Below are 17,707 nucleotides of genomic sequence, written 5' to 3' on the forward strand. Positions count from 1 at the left end.
TTTAGATTTCTTCAAGTCTTTCATATATGCTTTGTTTTGGTCTGGTGGTATGTTACATTTTAAATTAGAAGCTCGCTCCTCCAGCTCTTCTTTTGACTCCATCTCTGATGCTTACTCAAAGTAGATTCATGGAAAAGAAGAAATATGCAAGAGATGAAGAAATATGCCAATAACTATTTTAGCTTTTCATCCTACTATGATTTTCCCTAGTTTTCTTTTTATTCCCCTTTGATCGAGAATTTGAGAAGGGTTTTTCTCCTATATTTCACATAAAAAATAGTTCTTGTTTTATTTTTTAGTTCTTTTTAATGTATTATCTGCTGTAGTTTATACTCCTTTTTACTGGATTCATAAATGTTGGATTTTTGTATTCTGTAGGATAAAGAGAGAAATTATTTGGGTTTTTTATTTAGCAGCAGTTGACATACATTTCTCCTACTATTTTTCTTTTCTGTGATTAGGAGTAATCTCTGGGGTTTGATATGCCCTTTTCTTCACCCAAAAATGTGTAGGTTTTAATTTCTATTCTTTTCAGTGCTATAGGTCTGTCACTTAATTGTTCTCTTTCTTTCCATTTTTAGGATTTATTTTCTAAAATTTAGTACCACCATAAATTAGGACCTTTCCTCCAGCAAACATGTTGAATGTAATGAAACAATAGTGATAATTTCTAAATGGCCTGACTGGAATCAGAATTAATACTTGAGCACTGATGTACTTGTATTTGTGTGTTCAAAATACTGCACAGATAACCAAGAAACAATTCAGTTCCTGAGAAGGATATGAGCAATGCTCATCTGGATTTTAGGGGTCAAGGAACAGCAAGGGAGAGTGATTTGCTTAATGCCCTGCCATGAGTCATTCTGTGGGCTGAGCCCTCCACTGCAACATCTCTCAGGTGCCAGAGGAGTAGGCTCTAATGTCAAGGTAAAATACAGGTGACTACAAGTAGTTTTTAAAATTCTTTTCTTTTTTTTTCCTCTTCTTTACTAGGGGAACTATATTGAAGCTTTTGAATATTTCAGTCAGGCTTCTGAGGCAGCCAGAACTTTGAACAGTGTGCCCTTAGTGGATGAAACAAAGGCTTACTGTGGCATTGCAAAGGCTCATCAGCTGATGGTGGCATTTAACAGCCATGTAGCAGCAGAAGATCCTGTCAGCCTCAAGTACCTGCTGGCATGGAAGGAAAACAGAAGTGACATGTGCGCTGACCCTCTTACAGTCGGTAAGGCATTGGTTATGAAACACATTAGAGCTGTATTGTCCTCAACAGTTAAGTAATTTTTCTTGTAGAGCTTTATGAAATTATTTCCTGGGCTTAATCCTTGTGCTGAATGGAGGTTAGATTTACTCCTTTGTGTGCTTGTTGTAAAGGCTGAATTAAATAAGTTAAAATACAGGATGGCAGGGAGAAACAGATAGTAGGAGTTGCTCTGGATTGTAACTTACTTTTTTTGGTGCTGTTTGCAAACAGTGATGTATTACTTTAGTCAAATATCATTATTTTAATCTTTACAGAAAATAATAATAACCTTCATTTGCAGTACATTTTTCAGGTGCATCCAAAAACAAGTTCCCTGTTGCTAAAAATTAGAAGTAATTTCTGCTTGACGTAGTTCTGAATCCAGAAGAATGTGCTGGATTATTTTTTGTGTCTCTATACTTGACAATGGAGAGGAAGGGAAAAAATAAAAACAACTCTGGTTTTTTTAGTGTATTTCCTTGGCTCAGGTGGAGTAGAGACAAGGTCTCTACTTTATGTGGAGTAGACCTTTGTCTTCATGGGTTAAATTTTCTTTGCTCTTTTTCCCTTGTACTATATATTAATACAAGAAAAACTGAATTATGCATTATCTCCAAGTATTGATAGTATCATACTGGGGAAGGAAAAAGGATAAATGTACTCCACCTTGAAACTTTCTTCTCTGCATTCATGTGAACAGCATGAATCTGCAGTACTGTGGAAATAAATGGCATCTGGGCCAAAGTTATAATATGGAGCTTCAGGGTTATAGTGTTATTCCCTCAGGTATCATACTTGTAAAGACAAAAACCTGCTTGTCTGATGCTTTCTTCTGTATCTCCCCCTTTCATAGAATTGGAAAATTAAGTATAACTTTAGTTGTAAATTTTATATATAAAATAAGTGGTAATTAAAGATGTTAGCAGTTTAACAGGGGCCAGGATACCAGAGGCAACACTAGAAGCTACTGAGAATTGTTGAACAAGGACATTCATTGGCATGCTGAAGAGATGAGTTAGATAACAGTGTTTAAAGTTCTAGCGATGGTAACTTTTACAATGGCTATATATATATATTTGTGATTTTTATCTCAATAAGTGAATACCTAGCACACTCACAGATTTTGTTGACTGTCAGAGTTATTTGGGTGCATGTCTCCTATCTAGACCTGTAGTGCAGATGCCAAGATTTCCAACAGAGATGGCCAAAGAAGAATCCAACTTTATACTCATTTCATATGAGGATCACTAACTGTAGCTGATACAAATAGGAGGCCAGCAAAAATCAACAATGGAAACAGCAAAAAACCCAGGAACCTTAAAGAGAGAGGATCATCTTTGTTATCTCCAATATGTATTTTAGTTCTTACATCTAACAAGGTTGTCTGTTCAACTTTTATACATTTCTTTCTCCAGTCAGTTGTGAAACTCATTTATATCCTGAAATATGTACCTCTTTAAGCTCGAGATTCATGCTCCTCTTTAACAGTACTTCAGGGATAAACAGAGTATGGTTAGAAAAGCCCTTTATGTCCTGGCAAGCGTGGTACCATAAACAAGTTTTGCCTGCTGAGATTCTCTTCCTTCTGTATTTTTGCCTAGTTTACCCTCTGTTATTTTCAGTATTGCAGTTTTCATTTCAGTTCCAGTTCGCTCCAGGAACCCTGTGGCTACTGCATATTTAGCAGCCCTTCCAGTTCAATATCATTCTTCTCATTAGTGCTCCAAGCTTACTCTCATGATACCCAGATTACATCCAGGAAAACATAGTGTCACACTGTCAGCACAATCTGTAACATTCTTCATGTTTTGTGTGCCAAATCTCTCGTTAGTACTGGCATTACATTTTTAATATCTTTGTCTGGCAAAACATGACCTGGCACCAATTCAAGATTAGGATTCACTGCCTTTGAGTTTCAGGTACAGCCTTTATTCTACCTTCCAGGAGACTGTCTGTGCATCCTATGATGAACTCATCACTTAGGAAATTCCTGCTGTGATAATAGAGCAGTATTTCTAGCTCTTTCAAACAGCTCAATGTCAATAATCTACTAGATTTTTCTCAGTCTTTTTCAGAATAAAACAGATAAAGACAAGAATACAATGGTAGTTCTTAATCCACAGGGGAATTTAATGAAAAGGAGAAGAAAGGTAATAAGTTTTTATTTCTAACTGTTCTGACTGAACATTTCTCCTGTGACAAAAAAATAAGAGCAGTTTCTGTATTCTTAGGCAAAAGAAATACTTAAGCTAGTGGAGGAACAATTACATTTAAATTCAAGTACTGCCATACACCTTATGTCTTTCAACCAAGACTTATTTTCTAAATCAATCATTTCAATAACCAGGCAGAAAGAACCATTAATTACTCAATTTACCTCAACATTTATTAATAAAATAGATGTTTTGACCAGAGTTGTCATGGACAAAAGGGATGGGATTGTCAGAAAACAATGTTTATATAAATGCAAAGGAGGATGCATTTATATCTATTGCCTTTGACTCATTTACCTGACGTCACTTACAGGAGGGTTATCTATGCCATTGTGAGATGCCACTGCAACAACAACAATGTTTTTATTGTTCTTTTTATGTTTAGTCAAATGTATAAAAAACATTATAAGCAGAATCAGTTGGCAAAAAGGCTTGTGACTCCACATTAAAGCCTAGAAAGGAACCCACAGCTTGACTAACATTGTCTGATGAGAAAACATTTCACTGGTCTTTCAATAAATAATCTCTTGACTTGCTGCCTTCTAGAGGAGAGAAGAATAATTAAAGGTGCTGAAGGCAGGAAAATTTTGAATCTGGTTTTGCATATTGATTACATGAAATGCTGACCAGAAATTGTTTTCTGTGAGTCTGGCAACTCTTAGTCCAGATCATTGCATCTGGCAGGGCTGTGCCTCAGCAAGAGCCCTTGGATGCTGGAAATCATTTAAACACTTTTGAGAGTAGACTTAAAATATATTGTTTTCCTCATACTACAAAGTCTTCAATTGTTTTCTTGAGAAATAGTATGTGCTTTTGACCACAGTTTAGGTTTACATTCTTTGACTTCGGAGAACTTGGCAAAATTGACACATTTTACCATAGGTTTTCTGTGTTTGTTTTGTTGGGGTTTCAAATGCTACATAAATGATTGTCCTTATCCATGTCATGAATTGTGAAGTCTTATGGTCAATGGAATTATCTTGCATCATCAACTTCAGCACGATTAGGACTATTTCTAGCTTTCCACACTTGAGCAGCCTTCAACATGATTTAAAATGCGTGCACCAGCTAAACCTATATAGCTTTGGAAAATACAATCCAATGAGCTTTTGTTCTTACTCTCAAATATGTAGTCCCTCGATATTCTTTCTCTAGCTTCCTCTCATAGATGTAAGGAATGGTACATTCCCTACTGTGATTGTGTCCTTTTTGTTGTGTAAAAAGTTAAGTTTTCATCCTACCGATTCACATTTTTCAAAGTACTTCAAGATGGTTCGTAGTCATTTCTCTGTGAAACATTTTTGGCTAGCACAAAATTGCTAATTTGTTTAAATATAGCAATCTTACCAGGTGCATTTTTGATTGAGCTTGTATGTAACTTTGTCATTCGTTAATAAAAGGATTATCCCTCAAGAATGGGAAGGTCAGAAGTGAGATACGAGATCAAAGATTATGTTACACAAATTCAGTTAACATTTCTCTACTGTAACTTACCACAGCTGTGTAATTTATGGGCCATTTCGGTAATAGTGTCCAACAGCAGAACAGTCTGCTTCATAATGTGATAAACTGCTTTTTTTTTTACTGTCTCTTCTTTCTGAAGTACACTACCAGGAAAACTTATAACATTGCAAATCTTGTCTTTCCTCCTCTAATAAATTTTGTTGGTTACCTCAAATGCCTACTAAATAAAACTGCCATGACACTGTACCCAAAATGCTTGACTGCAAATCCAACCCTATCTTCATGTGCACTTTGTATTTGCCCAGTACCTGCTCATTGGTGCTTGCAGATTTTTTGATCTCAGAAAATTTCAGATTAAGAAAATGTATGGTTCACTGATCAGAACTAGAAAATAGCAAGCCTTTGTACCTTATAAAGATATACATCCATTACATAGTTCTTATATGATGTCAGTGGAAAGGTGGAGGCTTGTGTTAGCATGTTCCTTTCACTGCATGTTTCAAATCTAAAGCTCTGTCAGAGATTTTGGGATATCACGATACTGATGTGAGACTGCAAGAACTGTGCACGTGTGTGCATTCCCTCAAAGCCTGTTGTGTCTGTTATATTGTTTGGATCATTTGTTAGTCAGTAAGTTCTATTCTGCAGTTAGCAAGCACAGAAGGCAAATATCTAGGCTTGTGTGGTGACTGAAATTAGCTCGCAGTCTTAATGTTTTCTTTTGGCATGTTTTTTCTTGATAGTATATTAATGGGTTTTGTAACTAATTTGTCAAGTAAAGATCATTAAATGTATCTGCTATCAGTGACAAAGTAGCTAGACTGAGTTTGAACTGAGGCCAAACTGTGATTGTTCTTCCCAATCACTGCTGTAAAGAAGATGGGAATGATTCAGACCCTTGATTTGGAAGGCAGCCAAGATACCCATGCCTCCAAAAGATCTTTTGGGCACCCCTTCCCTCTCAGAGGTCTGTTCACTGTGCAAGAGTCTGGAGATAGGATCTGCAATGGACTCTGCTTCAAGCTCTGTATGGTTATGGATTATGTCAATAGTGAGTTATAAAAGCGGAGAGTTTATTTAGGTTTGCAGAATGTATTGTTAATATGACGAAAATAATGAGAAATTGAAAGGTGTTTTCTCAGAAAATGCAACTGAACATGAAGTAAGGAAATCATCCACTTGTTCACATTGGTAAATAAGAACTATGACTTTAAATTATGTAAAGTAGGTGTGTGACCAAGTACAGACTGCAAGGCTGTCCCTGTGCCAGAGGCACAAAGGCTCACTTCTTAATAAGCGTTTTGAAAGTAGTTCAAAGGTTTCCGTGTCCCCTACAGAAATTCTCAGGATGGCTTCTGCACATTTTTGTGGAGTTTATCAAATAGAATTATTTGATCGCTTCTGGAAAAATACAGTGGTTAAAAATGCTGAAATATATACATTTAGGAAACCTAATAGGAAAAAAAAAAAAGTTGAGAGGTGGTTCTGTTGTTTGTCTCCTTAAAATTTTCTAAACTTGTACTTATTCTTCTTATTCATATCACCTAGCACTCATTACTTGCTAAATTTTATCTTGTCTCACCTTTAGCTTTCAAAAGTATCAGTCATTTTTTGTACTGCTGTACCTTTGATAGGAATGCCAGATATCTTAATTAAGTGTTGAAATAGAGCATGCTTATGTTCATGGCATGGAACAGGTGTGTTTCTGCAAAATCAGCTTATGTACTTCATATATCTTTTGTTATTGATTATTAACTGGGATTCGTTTTTTTAAGTATGTGATTAAGTCTGCTTAGTGATACACACTGATATTTTTAGAAAGTGAGAGTGATTATTGCTTGGACTGCAGAAAGAATTAAGTGTGCAGCAAAGGACTGAAGGTGACAGGGAAGTTTTTCAGCACATTGTGATCAGTGACCGGATGCACCAGATTCTCATTGGAGAGTCTGAGAACACAGTATAAACATCTGTGTCAATTTTTCCATGAGTTCAGTAGATTGTTTTATTTACTTTTGATGGCTGAAGTTTGTCTGAAAAAACATGAGAAGGGAGTGCTTATAGTCAGTGTTCTTGTGCTTTGTACAAATTCAATATCCAGGGGTTTTTGCTGGGATTTCTTTTTAAATACCAACTTAAATAGTTGGATCAGGTGTGTGGATTGACAGTACCATACTTGGGAGGAGGGTTCACAGAACATTTTCATGTTTAACCATGGAATAATGTGTTAGAAGTTTTTTCGTAGTCTTCGCAAGAGTTGGCAGTTTTTTTATGTCTAAGTGGTGGTAAAGGTTCAGAAAAATCGCTATCATCCTGACTGTGTGATTGTGAATGTTCTTGTCATCTGTAGTTACATAAAAACATCTTAACCAGAGGAGAATTTGGATCTCATCTAGGTTTTTTCCCATCTGATACTTTCTATGGAAACATCTAAATCTTGCCATGCATTTCCTTTAGACACATCCTGTGCTAAACATTGTTGGCATCCAGCTGTGTTTTCTCAGACAAGCTTTCTAGATCAGCAGAAAATGGTTCCCTAAATAAGGTGAATTGTTCTTTCTTGTGGAAAAAAAAGTTGGAAGTGATGTTCAAACTGCAGTATATTGTCAGACCCTTTAGTGTAGCTTTATGCACTGAACTAGTGTAGTCTTGTGCACTGCACTGTTGGTACTTCTACATAAGTGGAGTTCCTTACCAGTTAAAAAATGAAAATTCTCAGGACAAGGTCTCAGTCCTGCTCTGATTTTATTGGACTCTTGAATGGTTCAAAAGAAATTGAAGCTCTTGCCCAACCACATTAGGTCACTTTCTGGAGAAATCCTTGAATTGAGGCACCTCAAGTTTTAAGTTTCACTGCCAATGAAAGCATTGACAAAGAGAAGAATCATAAAGCAGGAGCTGTTCTCTGGCAGTCCCCTGATGTTTGTAGGGCCAAAGTAGGAACAGCCAGTTGGCGAACTTTTGAAGTGGCTCTAGGGCCTCTCCACATGTGCCCACCACAGGCCCCCTTTCCTTTGCTGCATATGTGAGCAGAGGTGTGTCTAGTGGTTTTATGCTCAAAAAGGAAAATGGATCCTCATAATACACCAAAGGTCAGGCTTCTGTGCTTTTGTTTAATATTGAGGTGGTTGTTGTCACTTAGAATTTGTAAAGAACCTTTTTGGTGTTGTCTCCAAACATGCCAGCCAATGCAGACCTCAGGCCACCATGAAAACAGTTCTCTGCTGCAAACTCTTCTTTACCCAAAGCTTCCCAACAACCTTGGGAGACAGAAAATCAAAGCCAATACAAAGAAACTGTACTCAGTGCATGTTTTCTGTAACAGAACCCTCAGGTCTTCTCAGGAGTCACAGTCAGTGTATCAAACACCTTCCCTCTCCTTGGTCTCCTAAGCCAGTTTTCTTTTCTGCATCATTGAGAAGGTTTTTTTCTGAAATGTTTCCCCTCACCTAGCTATATCCTTTTATGTTCCTCTTATGTTTAAGTAACAAATTCCTGTTTTTATTAAGACTCTGTGATCTGAAGACAGTTGAGATTTACATAATTTATATTTGGAATGAGCCAATCTGTATAAAAAAGTGAAGTGTCATACACCCACAATTTCATGTATTTATGAAACACTATTTCTTTTGCCCAAAAATCCACCTCTCTTTTTATTCTTTTGTATAATCATCAGAGATATTTTGTGATTTTTTTGAACTGTTTCTGAAACATTTATTATCTTCTTGTTTCTCTTCATTCCCTGTCTGTTCTCTTGTTTTCTCATCTGTTCTTTGCTTTTAAATTGCAAATTATTCTCTATCCTTCTTTGGCCCCACACCTTCATTCCAAATCCCAGTTCTATACATGTTTGTGCCGATGTTTAGGGAGTATAAGTCAGTTAGCTCTGTACCCAGTAGCTAGCATCTCAACTTATACCCTCTTAGGTATATCTTTTGTGCATGTAGTAAAATCAACAGGAGTTTTTTGAGAGTTTTTTCAGGTTTTTCTTACTGTTTTCATACTGTTCGTCAAGCTCTGTGTTTTTGTTGTGTCGTGATCAGAGCATGCAGTGGAAAGAATCACACTTCTTATTGAGTATCTTGATAAGTTGGGTAATAGGAAATTGTGAAGTATCCAAATGTCCTTTAAATAGATCTTAATCACCTGTGTGAATGGATTGACTAAGTTTAAGTATAGGACTGGGTGATTAATTAGCTTGAAGATCCAAATGCATGCTTAAGTAGATGACCATGCCTCTAGGCTCATTCACTTGTTTCTACTCACTCAGTTAAGCATTCAATATTATCTATAATCCAGAATATTCCCATTTAAGGGCTCATACAAGTCTTGCCACAGTATTTTCCATAGCGTGTCATACAAGTACATCATTTTGAACATGTAGCTACTATCCTACAATACTGACGTTAGTAAATATCAAATGGAGTAATTGATATGGAGAAATTGTTCTTAATCAAAGGTTTTTTTCTTATATTTCCATATTTGGTACAGTGGTTTACTGTGATTACTTTTCCTTAAAATTCTGGCATATTTTTTTAATTTTTGAGACGTAGCTGCTACAGATACTAGTCAAACACAAGGTAGCTGCTATCAGCTCCTGTGGAGAATTAATCTTCTGCAGCAGTTTTTGCAATGGGAACTGCAAGTGCCCAGCACCTCATAAGTAAACCTTATGTTTATTCATATGCTAATGACAGTGTCTGTGAAAGCCAATACTCAGCCTGTGTCTTTTCCATGAAGGTGTGTTTTGTGCTGTCTGGTATTTATAGATCACACGAACACAGACATCAAGCTGTCTGGTCATGTCTGCACATCTCAACTGGGCATCTGGTAGTGCTGTGCATTTAACTAATTGCTGATATAAAATTGAAGCTGTAAAATGGAAGATGAGTATGCTATATGGCAGTCTTGCTCAGCTCATGTTGTGCACCCAAGGAATTTGAGGAATAAGGACTTCAGACCCCACCTGAGTAGCCAGTGTCAAGGAAAAACAGAATGTTCTCGTTGATAGGAACCAGGAGAGGAGAGGCATGTGTGCTGCACAGTATTTACTGACTTCTTATCTTGGGTGCAGCACTTGCAGCCCTCTGTTTATCTGACACTTCAATCTCCTGGTGGAAAACGTCACTTCAGGGTGTTATGGAGCCCAGTCTTTGACTCCAGTGTCTTTCAGTCTGCCAAACAGTATCTTGAAATATGCAATTCCTCAAGAGTGAGCTCGTCCTCACTGGTACCTTTAGCTCAGTTTTCAGAATAATATTAAAACAAATTATATTTTATTTTGTTGATATTCATACAAGTATGCACATTTATACTGCAGTAAGAAGAGAATTGAGATAAAACGTTGGTGATTTCAAGCATTAAGAAATCAATTGATATATTGAAGGGTAACTGGATTTCTGTTCTTGTCTTCTCTTATAGATCTTGAAAAGGCTCCCTGTTCATACAGGGGAAAGCAATACTTCAGGTGCTGTATTAAAACTGTTAGTAATGACTGCAACAAGTTAGCTGTGATTGCAAGAAAAAAGATAGCTCAGGCTAATGACATGGAATTTGATTTAGATAAATCTAATTTTGTTGTAGTTCAAAATAAAATATTTCTTTCACATACTTTGATAAGTTTTTCATGGCAATTACATTAGCCATTTGGAAGTTGGGTGTGCATGTGGAGTACATGTACATATATATATACTTGTACCTAAAGGGAGAAACTGCATGGCAAAGAGAGGAGAGTTTTGTATATATGTTATAAATTGTGGGCCAAATACTGCTTTTTGTTATGCCAATAAAATCTTATTGATTTGAGGGGGTGGCACAAGTAAGCAGAATTCGTCCCTCTGAGCTGCATTATCAAAAACTTGAAGGCAAGCAGAGGTTCAGATAACAGGGGGAATTGCTAGGTATGATATTCGTGCTGGAGAACATAACCTAGATAAGAGGGAGGTTCCAAGTGAGGGTATTCTAATTACTGGATTTTAGTGTATTATATTTTATGTTTCTAAAAAGTAGTGTTTGAGCATGTATGCTGTTACTCACTATTCTTATTTGTAGCATATTTAAGGAACGATCATACAACTAAAATGTGGAAGGTGCAGGAGGAGTCCTAATCCATCCATAGGAAAATACGGGGTTAAAGTGGACTATATTTTAAGCAGCGTTCAGTTGACTTGCTGTGTGGGGAGAGACTGAGCAGCCCTGGCTAATGACTTGTAGGTACTGAATCCTCAGGTCTCTCAGGTGGTTTCACTCGGCCAGTTTCAGCAGAATGATGAAAAGGTTGAGATAAAATAAACTGACAGTTGCTACTCATCGCAGGCAGCAAGCTGTACCCTGGCAGATGAGACCCTGGGAGCCCTCTTTTTTAAACAAAGGCTTTCACTGCAGTGAGCAATGAACTCCACACAAAAAAGGAAAAGGAGAGAGAGATTGGCAGCTGGTGACCGACAGGAGGAGGGAAGGGAGGGAAACTGAGAAACACAGCAATTGTTGGCTAATTAGAAGCCATTCCCACCTACTTAATACCAACCCATTAAGCAGAAAACACTTTTCATCTTACTCTCGCTGCTACACATGACATTATACTCCAATCAATACCCTCCCACTGGCTGCCCCACTGCCCACAAATGAATACATTGCAGTTCAAGAATGCAGTAATTGAGTTGGGGCAGTGAAACTGCAGCTCACAGTCAAGATCTTTCTCTGAAGATACGAATGTAGTGATTGTGATGCTTGGATAAAGAAATCAAATCCCTATATTGACAGCTGTCAACAACTGGCAAATGGGTGAAGTCATCAATGAATCCATTTTGGTTTTGTATTGAAGTGACAATAACTGGTTTTTTTCAGAGGGTTTCTTTTTCCCATTTGAATAAGAGATATAGAGGGTTTGCACCCAGGTGTTTAGATTTTTCAGGGCATTTTGAACTCTGATCTTCAGTTATACCTACAAAATATATATATATATATATATACACACATCATTATGAGCACGCAACAATGCATGTCATCCTATTTACAACTGCTTGATTTTATTTTTTTAGGCTACATTTCCTCAGGCTATTTTTTAATTTCATTTAAGTCTTCCTATGGTTTTTAGGGGTCACCTTAAAATATACGATTTGGTCCAGCATAGTACATTGTGCAGTAGGATCTTACATTTCAATCATTAGAATCTTACATTTAACTTCTATGTTTAGATTCTTACAATATTTTTTTTCCAAATTAAATCCCTTGTTCCCTGAGCCATCTGGAGTTGGTAATACTATGCACAGTCTGCAGCATAAAGTACTACTGTGCAGACTGCAGTATAATTCTTTCTTCACGCCAGTTTTGTCACCACAGAATCAAAACAGCAGGACACTGTTACTCTTCTTCCTTGGATAGACTGAAGAAGATATCAGTGGAAGTCTTTTGAAAGTGCTGGAAGGAAGTTCCAGTGCGAGACACAACATCTCTCCATCCCTTTAAATTCCAGAGTGAACTGAGTATCAATTCAGGAACTAAGATTCCTTACAATGCAAGTTTGAAGACATCTTTTGGATGCTGATAAACTGCATACTGTGACATCTGATATTTGCAGGAAAAGGCAACCATCATGTGTGCTACTCATTGTCACAATAGTATTGTGGCATCTTCATATGCTGTTTGTTCAAGTAGTTCTGCATAATCGTGTAATGTGCTGTTACCTTGCCCAAGCTGAGCCTTGAATTCTTGAGTCAGGCTTTATGGCTGTGCGATAACTTAACCTGCTACTTGGATCTCTAAACATTTAGCAGCTTGTCTGTATCTGAGTAAGAACAGTTAAAGCTGAGTGTCTCAATAAGGCTGACACAGTAGCCAATGTTTTGCATCTTTTGAAATTGTAAGCTAAATAACAACAAACTGCTACTTTGTTGCCTCTTTCCAGTTGTTTAGTAATATTTTAAGCTTATTGGTTTAATTATAATTAATTTAAATTCAATTAATTTATTTCCCAGTATTATAAAGCACCTTGCAGTCACCTTCTCTGAGTACACTCCATGGGTTTCTTTTGATATATGTTAATGGCACTCTTAGAAAAAGATTTGTCCTCAGTACAATCTGTAAAGAGGAAAGAATTGCCTTCTGATGGAGAGATCTGGAATCTTCACCACTTGAGAAGATGCAAGAACCCCTGACACAGGAGTTAAATATGATAAGGCATGGACACAGAGGTTTTATTTACTTACCTGCATAGGACAGTCAAAGCTACATTTAGTTTCCACATAGGTACAATCTGCTTTTTAAAATAATCTGGTTCTAGCATTTGTCTCTGTACACTATGGGACTTTGGTTCATTTAAACACAGAAGTGTACAAGTTCAGTCTCACTTTGACTGGATGCCAGTTAGAAGGATCAGAGGCAGGCTAGGGAAAATGTGGAGAGCAGTTGGCAGTCTTTCTGTTCCTCAGTGCCAAAGCCTGTGGGGTTAATTTGAAGATACTCAAATCACCTTGGCATCATCATCTCTAGTCTTTTCCAGAACTGTGGAATTTAATGAGCCAGGACAATAAGCGTAGGATCATAGAAAAAATAGTAATGGAAGGGACTTTAAGAAGTCACCTTCTGCAGCCCTACATAGAAGCAACTGTATTAAAGTAATTTCCTAGAGAATTTTGCCTTTTCTGTTCTTAAAAAAATCTGGCAATTGATTTTCCACAGCATCCATGAGCAATCTGTTCTAAACAGTAAAATTATGGAAAAAGATAGAAAGCTTTTCTCTTGTCTAAAGCTGTGTGTAATTCAAACTGTTTATTCTATCCGGTGCAGGCTTCAAATTCATTCCTGCAATCTTTGCAGAAAACTTGGAGAAAGGAATTATCTTATGCATACTGGTGTTTAGTAATGAATTTTATAGTGATTTCTGAAGGTTTAAGGTTATAATGATTACTTAGGCTAAGTATTAATTATATATGACAGAACGTAGTTCTTTCTTATGAGCATGACTGATGGAAGGAGGTAGAAAGCTGATGTACGGATCCAGTTTCCTTTTTATTTATTTTCCAGTTATACTGTCCACTAGGGCTAGTCCATATACACTCAGCTGAGCACAGTAGATTGATATCCACTCCAGCAGGGCAGGAAGAACAAGGGCTTCACCTGCAAGAGATAGACCAATGCAGAGGGAAAGGTTGCTGCTTATTTTTAAATGGTCTCTCTAAGTGCTGTGAAGCCTTGTTATTCAAAGTCTCTTACATAATTCAGGATTCTTCTCCTTACATAAGTTTCTGAAGCAGGAAAGCAGCTAGATTTCTGAATTCATCTGATTGAGTTAATCCACTCATACTGCAGCTCTTACTAGAGATACGACTGAACTTAGGTGAAATGCTTTAGATCCTTATTTATAATTGAGGATGTATTTTCTAGAAACCCAGACAGGAGATCTGAACAGTCTCTTTATCCATTCTAGACTGTATCTTTTGATACTTCATAAACCAGATTGATTTTTCTCCAGGTTCAGAGCTCAGTATTTAATTCATATCCTCAAAAAATAAAATTATACAGTACTGCCATGTGCCTTCACAACTCTGGATTCTTATAAAGCTGTACTGAGTCCTGTTTTGCCAGTCTTCTGTAAAGAAAAATCAAAATATTTACAAGCAAATGGCTCATCTTTTGAGCCCTTGTCAAATGCTTTTATTTTCTTTTCATCAATTCTTTTTTTCCCTTCTATGGCAACTTAAGGGGGGTTTTTTCTCATCTCGGTTCTTTTTCTGAAACTATCTCCCATAGTTCCTTCGCTCCAGTTTCTCAACTCAAATTCTTTTCTAAAGGTACTCCTGTTTCCATCCTAACTATGATTTATCAATAGCTGCCTCTGTTAGTAAAAGCTTCCTACAGAGAAGGTTCTACCTGAATTAGAAGCTGGCAAGACTGTTGTTTGCCTAGGACTCAGTCATGGAAAAGAATATCTGAGGCTATATTTGTCTTCTGCTGAAGTTATAACTAAGGGAAGAGAGTACAAAAAGCATCAATCTTCAACTAGATCAAATGATCAATAAAACCCACTCAGATTGCATCCAGCAAACACTCTGCTCAAGGAGACTGCTTTATAAAAATGGCTTCATCACAGTTGAACAGAAAGTGTATCCTGTGGAAGCAGTTACGGCCAGGCAGCAAGCTGATCTTCCATACATTCTTTCACTCCCTGTGAAATAGAAGTGTGTTTGATTTTCTTCTACCAATTTCAGTTGTCTCACTGTGCTGCGAATGCTCCAGATTGATGGAGCCTCTCTGGAGAAAAAGGATGTTTCTTTCCCCTACTTACGGGTACACCCCACACTGCAGAGGCACGTACTAGCTTGGTTTTTATATTGTGTTTGGGGATGTGTGTTCTTAAAGGAAAGAAGAAAACTGTCAGACTTAAAACTAAATATGTTGTCCGTTATTGATTTCCATAAACTTGAGCTTCGTGTTCAAGTTCTTGTAGCCATTGAGTCTCCATAACCATGGAGTGCCTCTCTATCTATAAACATTTTCAGGTATTTGTCTCTAAGGATGCATGTGTGGGACCTGCTCATGTCTGACAGAAAAAGTCACATTTAGTTAAGGGGAAAACTTCTTTTTTTTCCTGACCTTGTAATTTCTGCATACACAGAACTTTGTGGTCTAGATATCAAGGAGGCTGTTGCATTTTATTTAGGCTAGACTGAGGTTTCCTATGTGCCTGAGAGTGTCAGTCTCCATGGATAAAGCAAGGGCTTAAGAGCTTCTGAAGTAATCATTACTGAGAAGACTGAAGGATTGTACTTTTACAGCTTTCTGGAAACAGATGAAAAAAGTTTTTCTCCATCAGTGTTGTTTTAATTGTGATTCTGAAGTGTCTGCAGCTGATACGTGTTTGGCTGCTGCCAGAGTCAGCTGAAACTTTATTTTTTATTTAATATTTTAAATTATAGTTTTTATTTTAAAAGGGATTAAAGGGATTCATACATGCACTACACAATGAATTATTTTTTTAATGAATCCTAACTCTTCATAGATCTTTCCTGATTCCGAAGGTGTCTCCATTGATTAATTTTGGTGCAGTCCTCTACACTGTGCTTTGCATGAAATACATATATATGTGCGTGTTTGGCAATTGCCTGTGTAGTAATCTTCCTGACCTTCATACCTACCTGAGACCCATGAGGTTCTTTCATATTTGCTTTGCTTCAAACAAATTTCTCTCCTTTGACATTTTAGCCACCTTTTCATATGCTAAGAGGAAGATTACCTGACTGTTACCAGCAAATACAATCACCTAAAAAACGGGCTCTTCGAACGATGTCAGATTAAGCCACAGTGGCTCAGTGTCCGTAGCTGGGCTTGGTGTTCCTGGCTGATGGTGCTCGTCTCTGCGTGCTGTACCTCCAACGTGTTCTTCTCTGTATTGGCACAGTGTGAGACAGAAGTGAGCAACACTCCCCTGTTGCAAAGTCACTCTTTATCCTCGTTTTCCTGTCACATTAGCGGCGTTGTAAGCAGGAATACTTGAAACTACAAAGCGTGTTTCTTAAATCAGTTTTAACTGAAACTGCAGCCACTAATGGTAATTTTTTATGTATTGCATGTCACTACAAGGAAACTGAGAATGTTTCTGAACCTTCAACAGCAGTCTTTCTGTAAATGTGAGATTGTTTTAAATTTAACCATAAGGTAATTCAGAACTTCCTGACTTCATTGTGCTCACTGGGGGGATAATTGCTGTTATTATTTAACTGCTTTTGCACACAAATTCCTGATACAAACTCATTCTTGTTTACCTCAAGTGCAGTTTTATACATGAATAATGGCAAACTTTGACCTGAAAATTTGGTCTATCTTGATAACCAGAGAAAACTTTGAAACAGTTTAAGACAGTACATATATTTATGACCAATCCATCGTATCCTTTTGAAAATCATTATTTTTATTAATCATTATTAAAAGTAAGACCTTTATTAGAAAACTACTTCTTAATGGACAGAATTCTGTGTTGGAGAGTGAAATGTAAGAGATTTAACATGTGACAGTATTGTTCTGAGTGGCATTTTGATACTTTTAGGTCAACTCTTGAAGTAATTGATATAGAAAAAAATAGCTTAATACTGTTCTTGCCCCTAATTAAATGAAATTTGTATTCTTTAACACTGGTGCTTTATTTAGCAGGATGTGAAATATGAGAAAAGAGGCAATAATTGTAAGCTGAGGAACAAGGTCCACGAGCATGAACCTTTACAAGTAGCCTTGTCTTATCTAAATGAGGCTTAGAGCACAGTTAATTTCCATTCAGCAGCAGCTCTGTCATTTAATTGGAAATATTCTGTACTAAGAAATTGTGTTACAGTAAGAACCACAGATTACTGCATTCAGCTCTGGGGTCCTCAGCACAGGGAAGGTATGGACCTGTTGGAATGAGTCCGGAGGAATGTCGCAGACATGATCAGTAGGTTGGGACACTTTTCATGAGGAAAGGCCAAGAGATTTGGAGCTTTTCAGCCTGGAAAAGAGAAGGCTCAAGGGAGACCTCATTGCACTCTTTCAGCACTTGAAGGGGACCTTTAAGAAAGATGGGGATACACAGTTTAGCAGGGCCTGTTGTGACAGGACAAGTGGTAATGGTTTTAAATGGAAATAGGGCAGAATAAATAAGAAATTTTTTACCATGAAAGTGATGAAACTCTGGAACAAGTTGTCCAGAGAGGTGGTGGATGCCCATCCCTGGAAACATCCAAGATCAGGTTGGATGGGTCTCTGAGCAGCCTGATTTAGTTGATGGTACCCCTGCTAATTGCCGGGGGGTTGGATGAGA

General features: G+C 37.3%; 1 protein-coding gene across 5 annotated transcripts in view; it reads left to right on the top strand.

The window, feature by feature from the left end:
- The window catches only part of TTC29 (tetratricopeptide repeat domain 29), a 237,561-nt gene that overhangs the window by 192,842 nt on the left and 27,012 nt on the right, over positions 1-17,707 (top strand). For all 5 annotated transcript variants that reach the window (XM_017820132.1, XM_017820128.1, XM_017820130.1 and 2 more), the window contains one exon: positions 994-1,225. In XM_017820132.1, coding sequence (XP_017675621.1) covers positions 994-1,225 — 232 coding nt within the window. The remainder of the gene's footprint in view (positions 1-993; positions 1,226-17,707) is intronic.

The sequence above is a fragment of the Lepidothrix coronata genome, unplaced genomic scaffold (genome assembly GCF_001604755.1).
Source record: "Lepidothrix coronata isolate B3197 unplaced genomic scaffold, Lepidothrix_coronata-1.0 Scaffold79, whole genome shotgun sequence".
Classification (NCBI taxonomy): domain Eukaryota; kingdom Metazoa; phylum Chordata; class Aves; order Passeriformes; family Pipridae; genus Lepidothrix; species Lepidothrix coronata.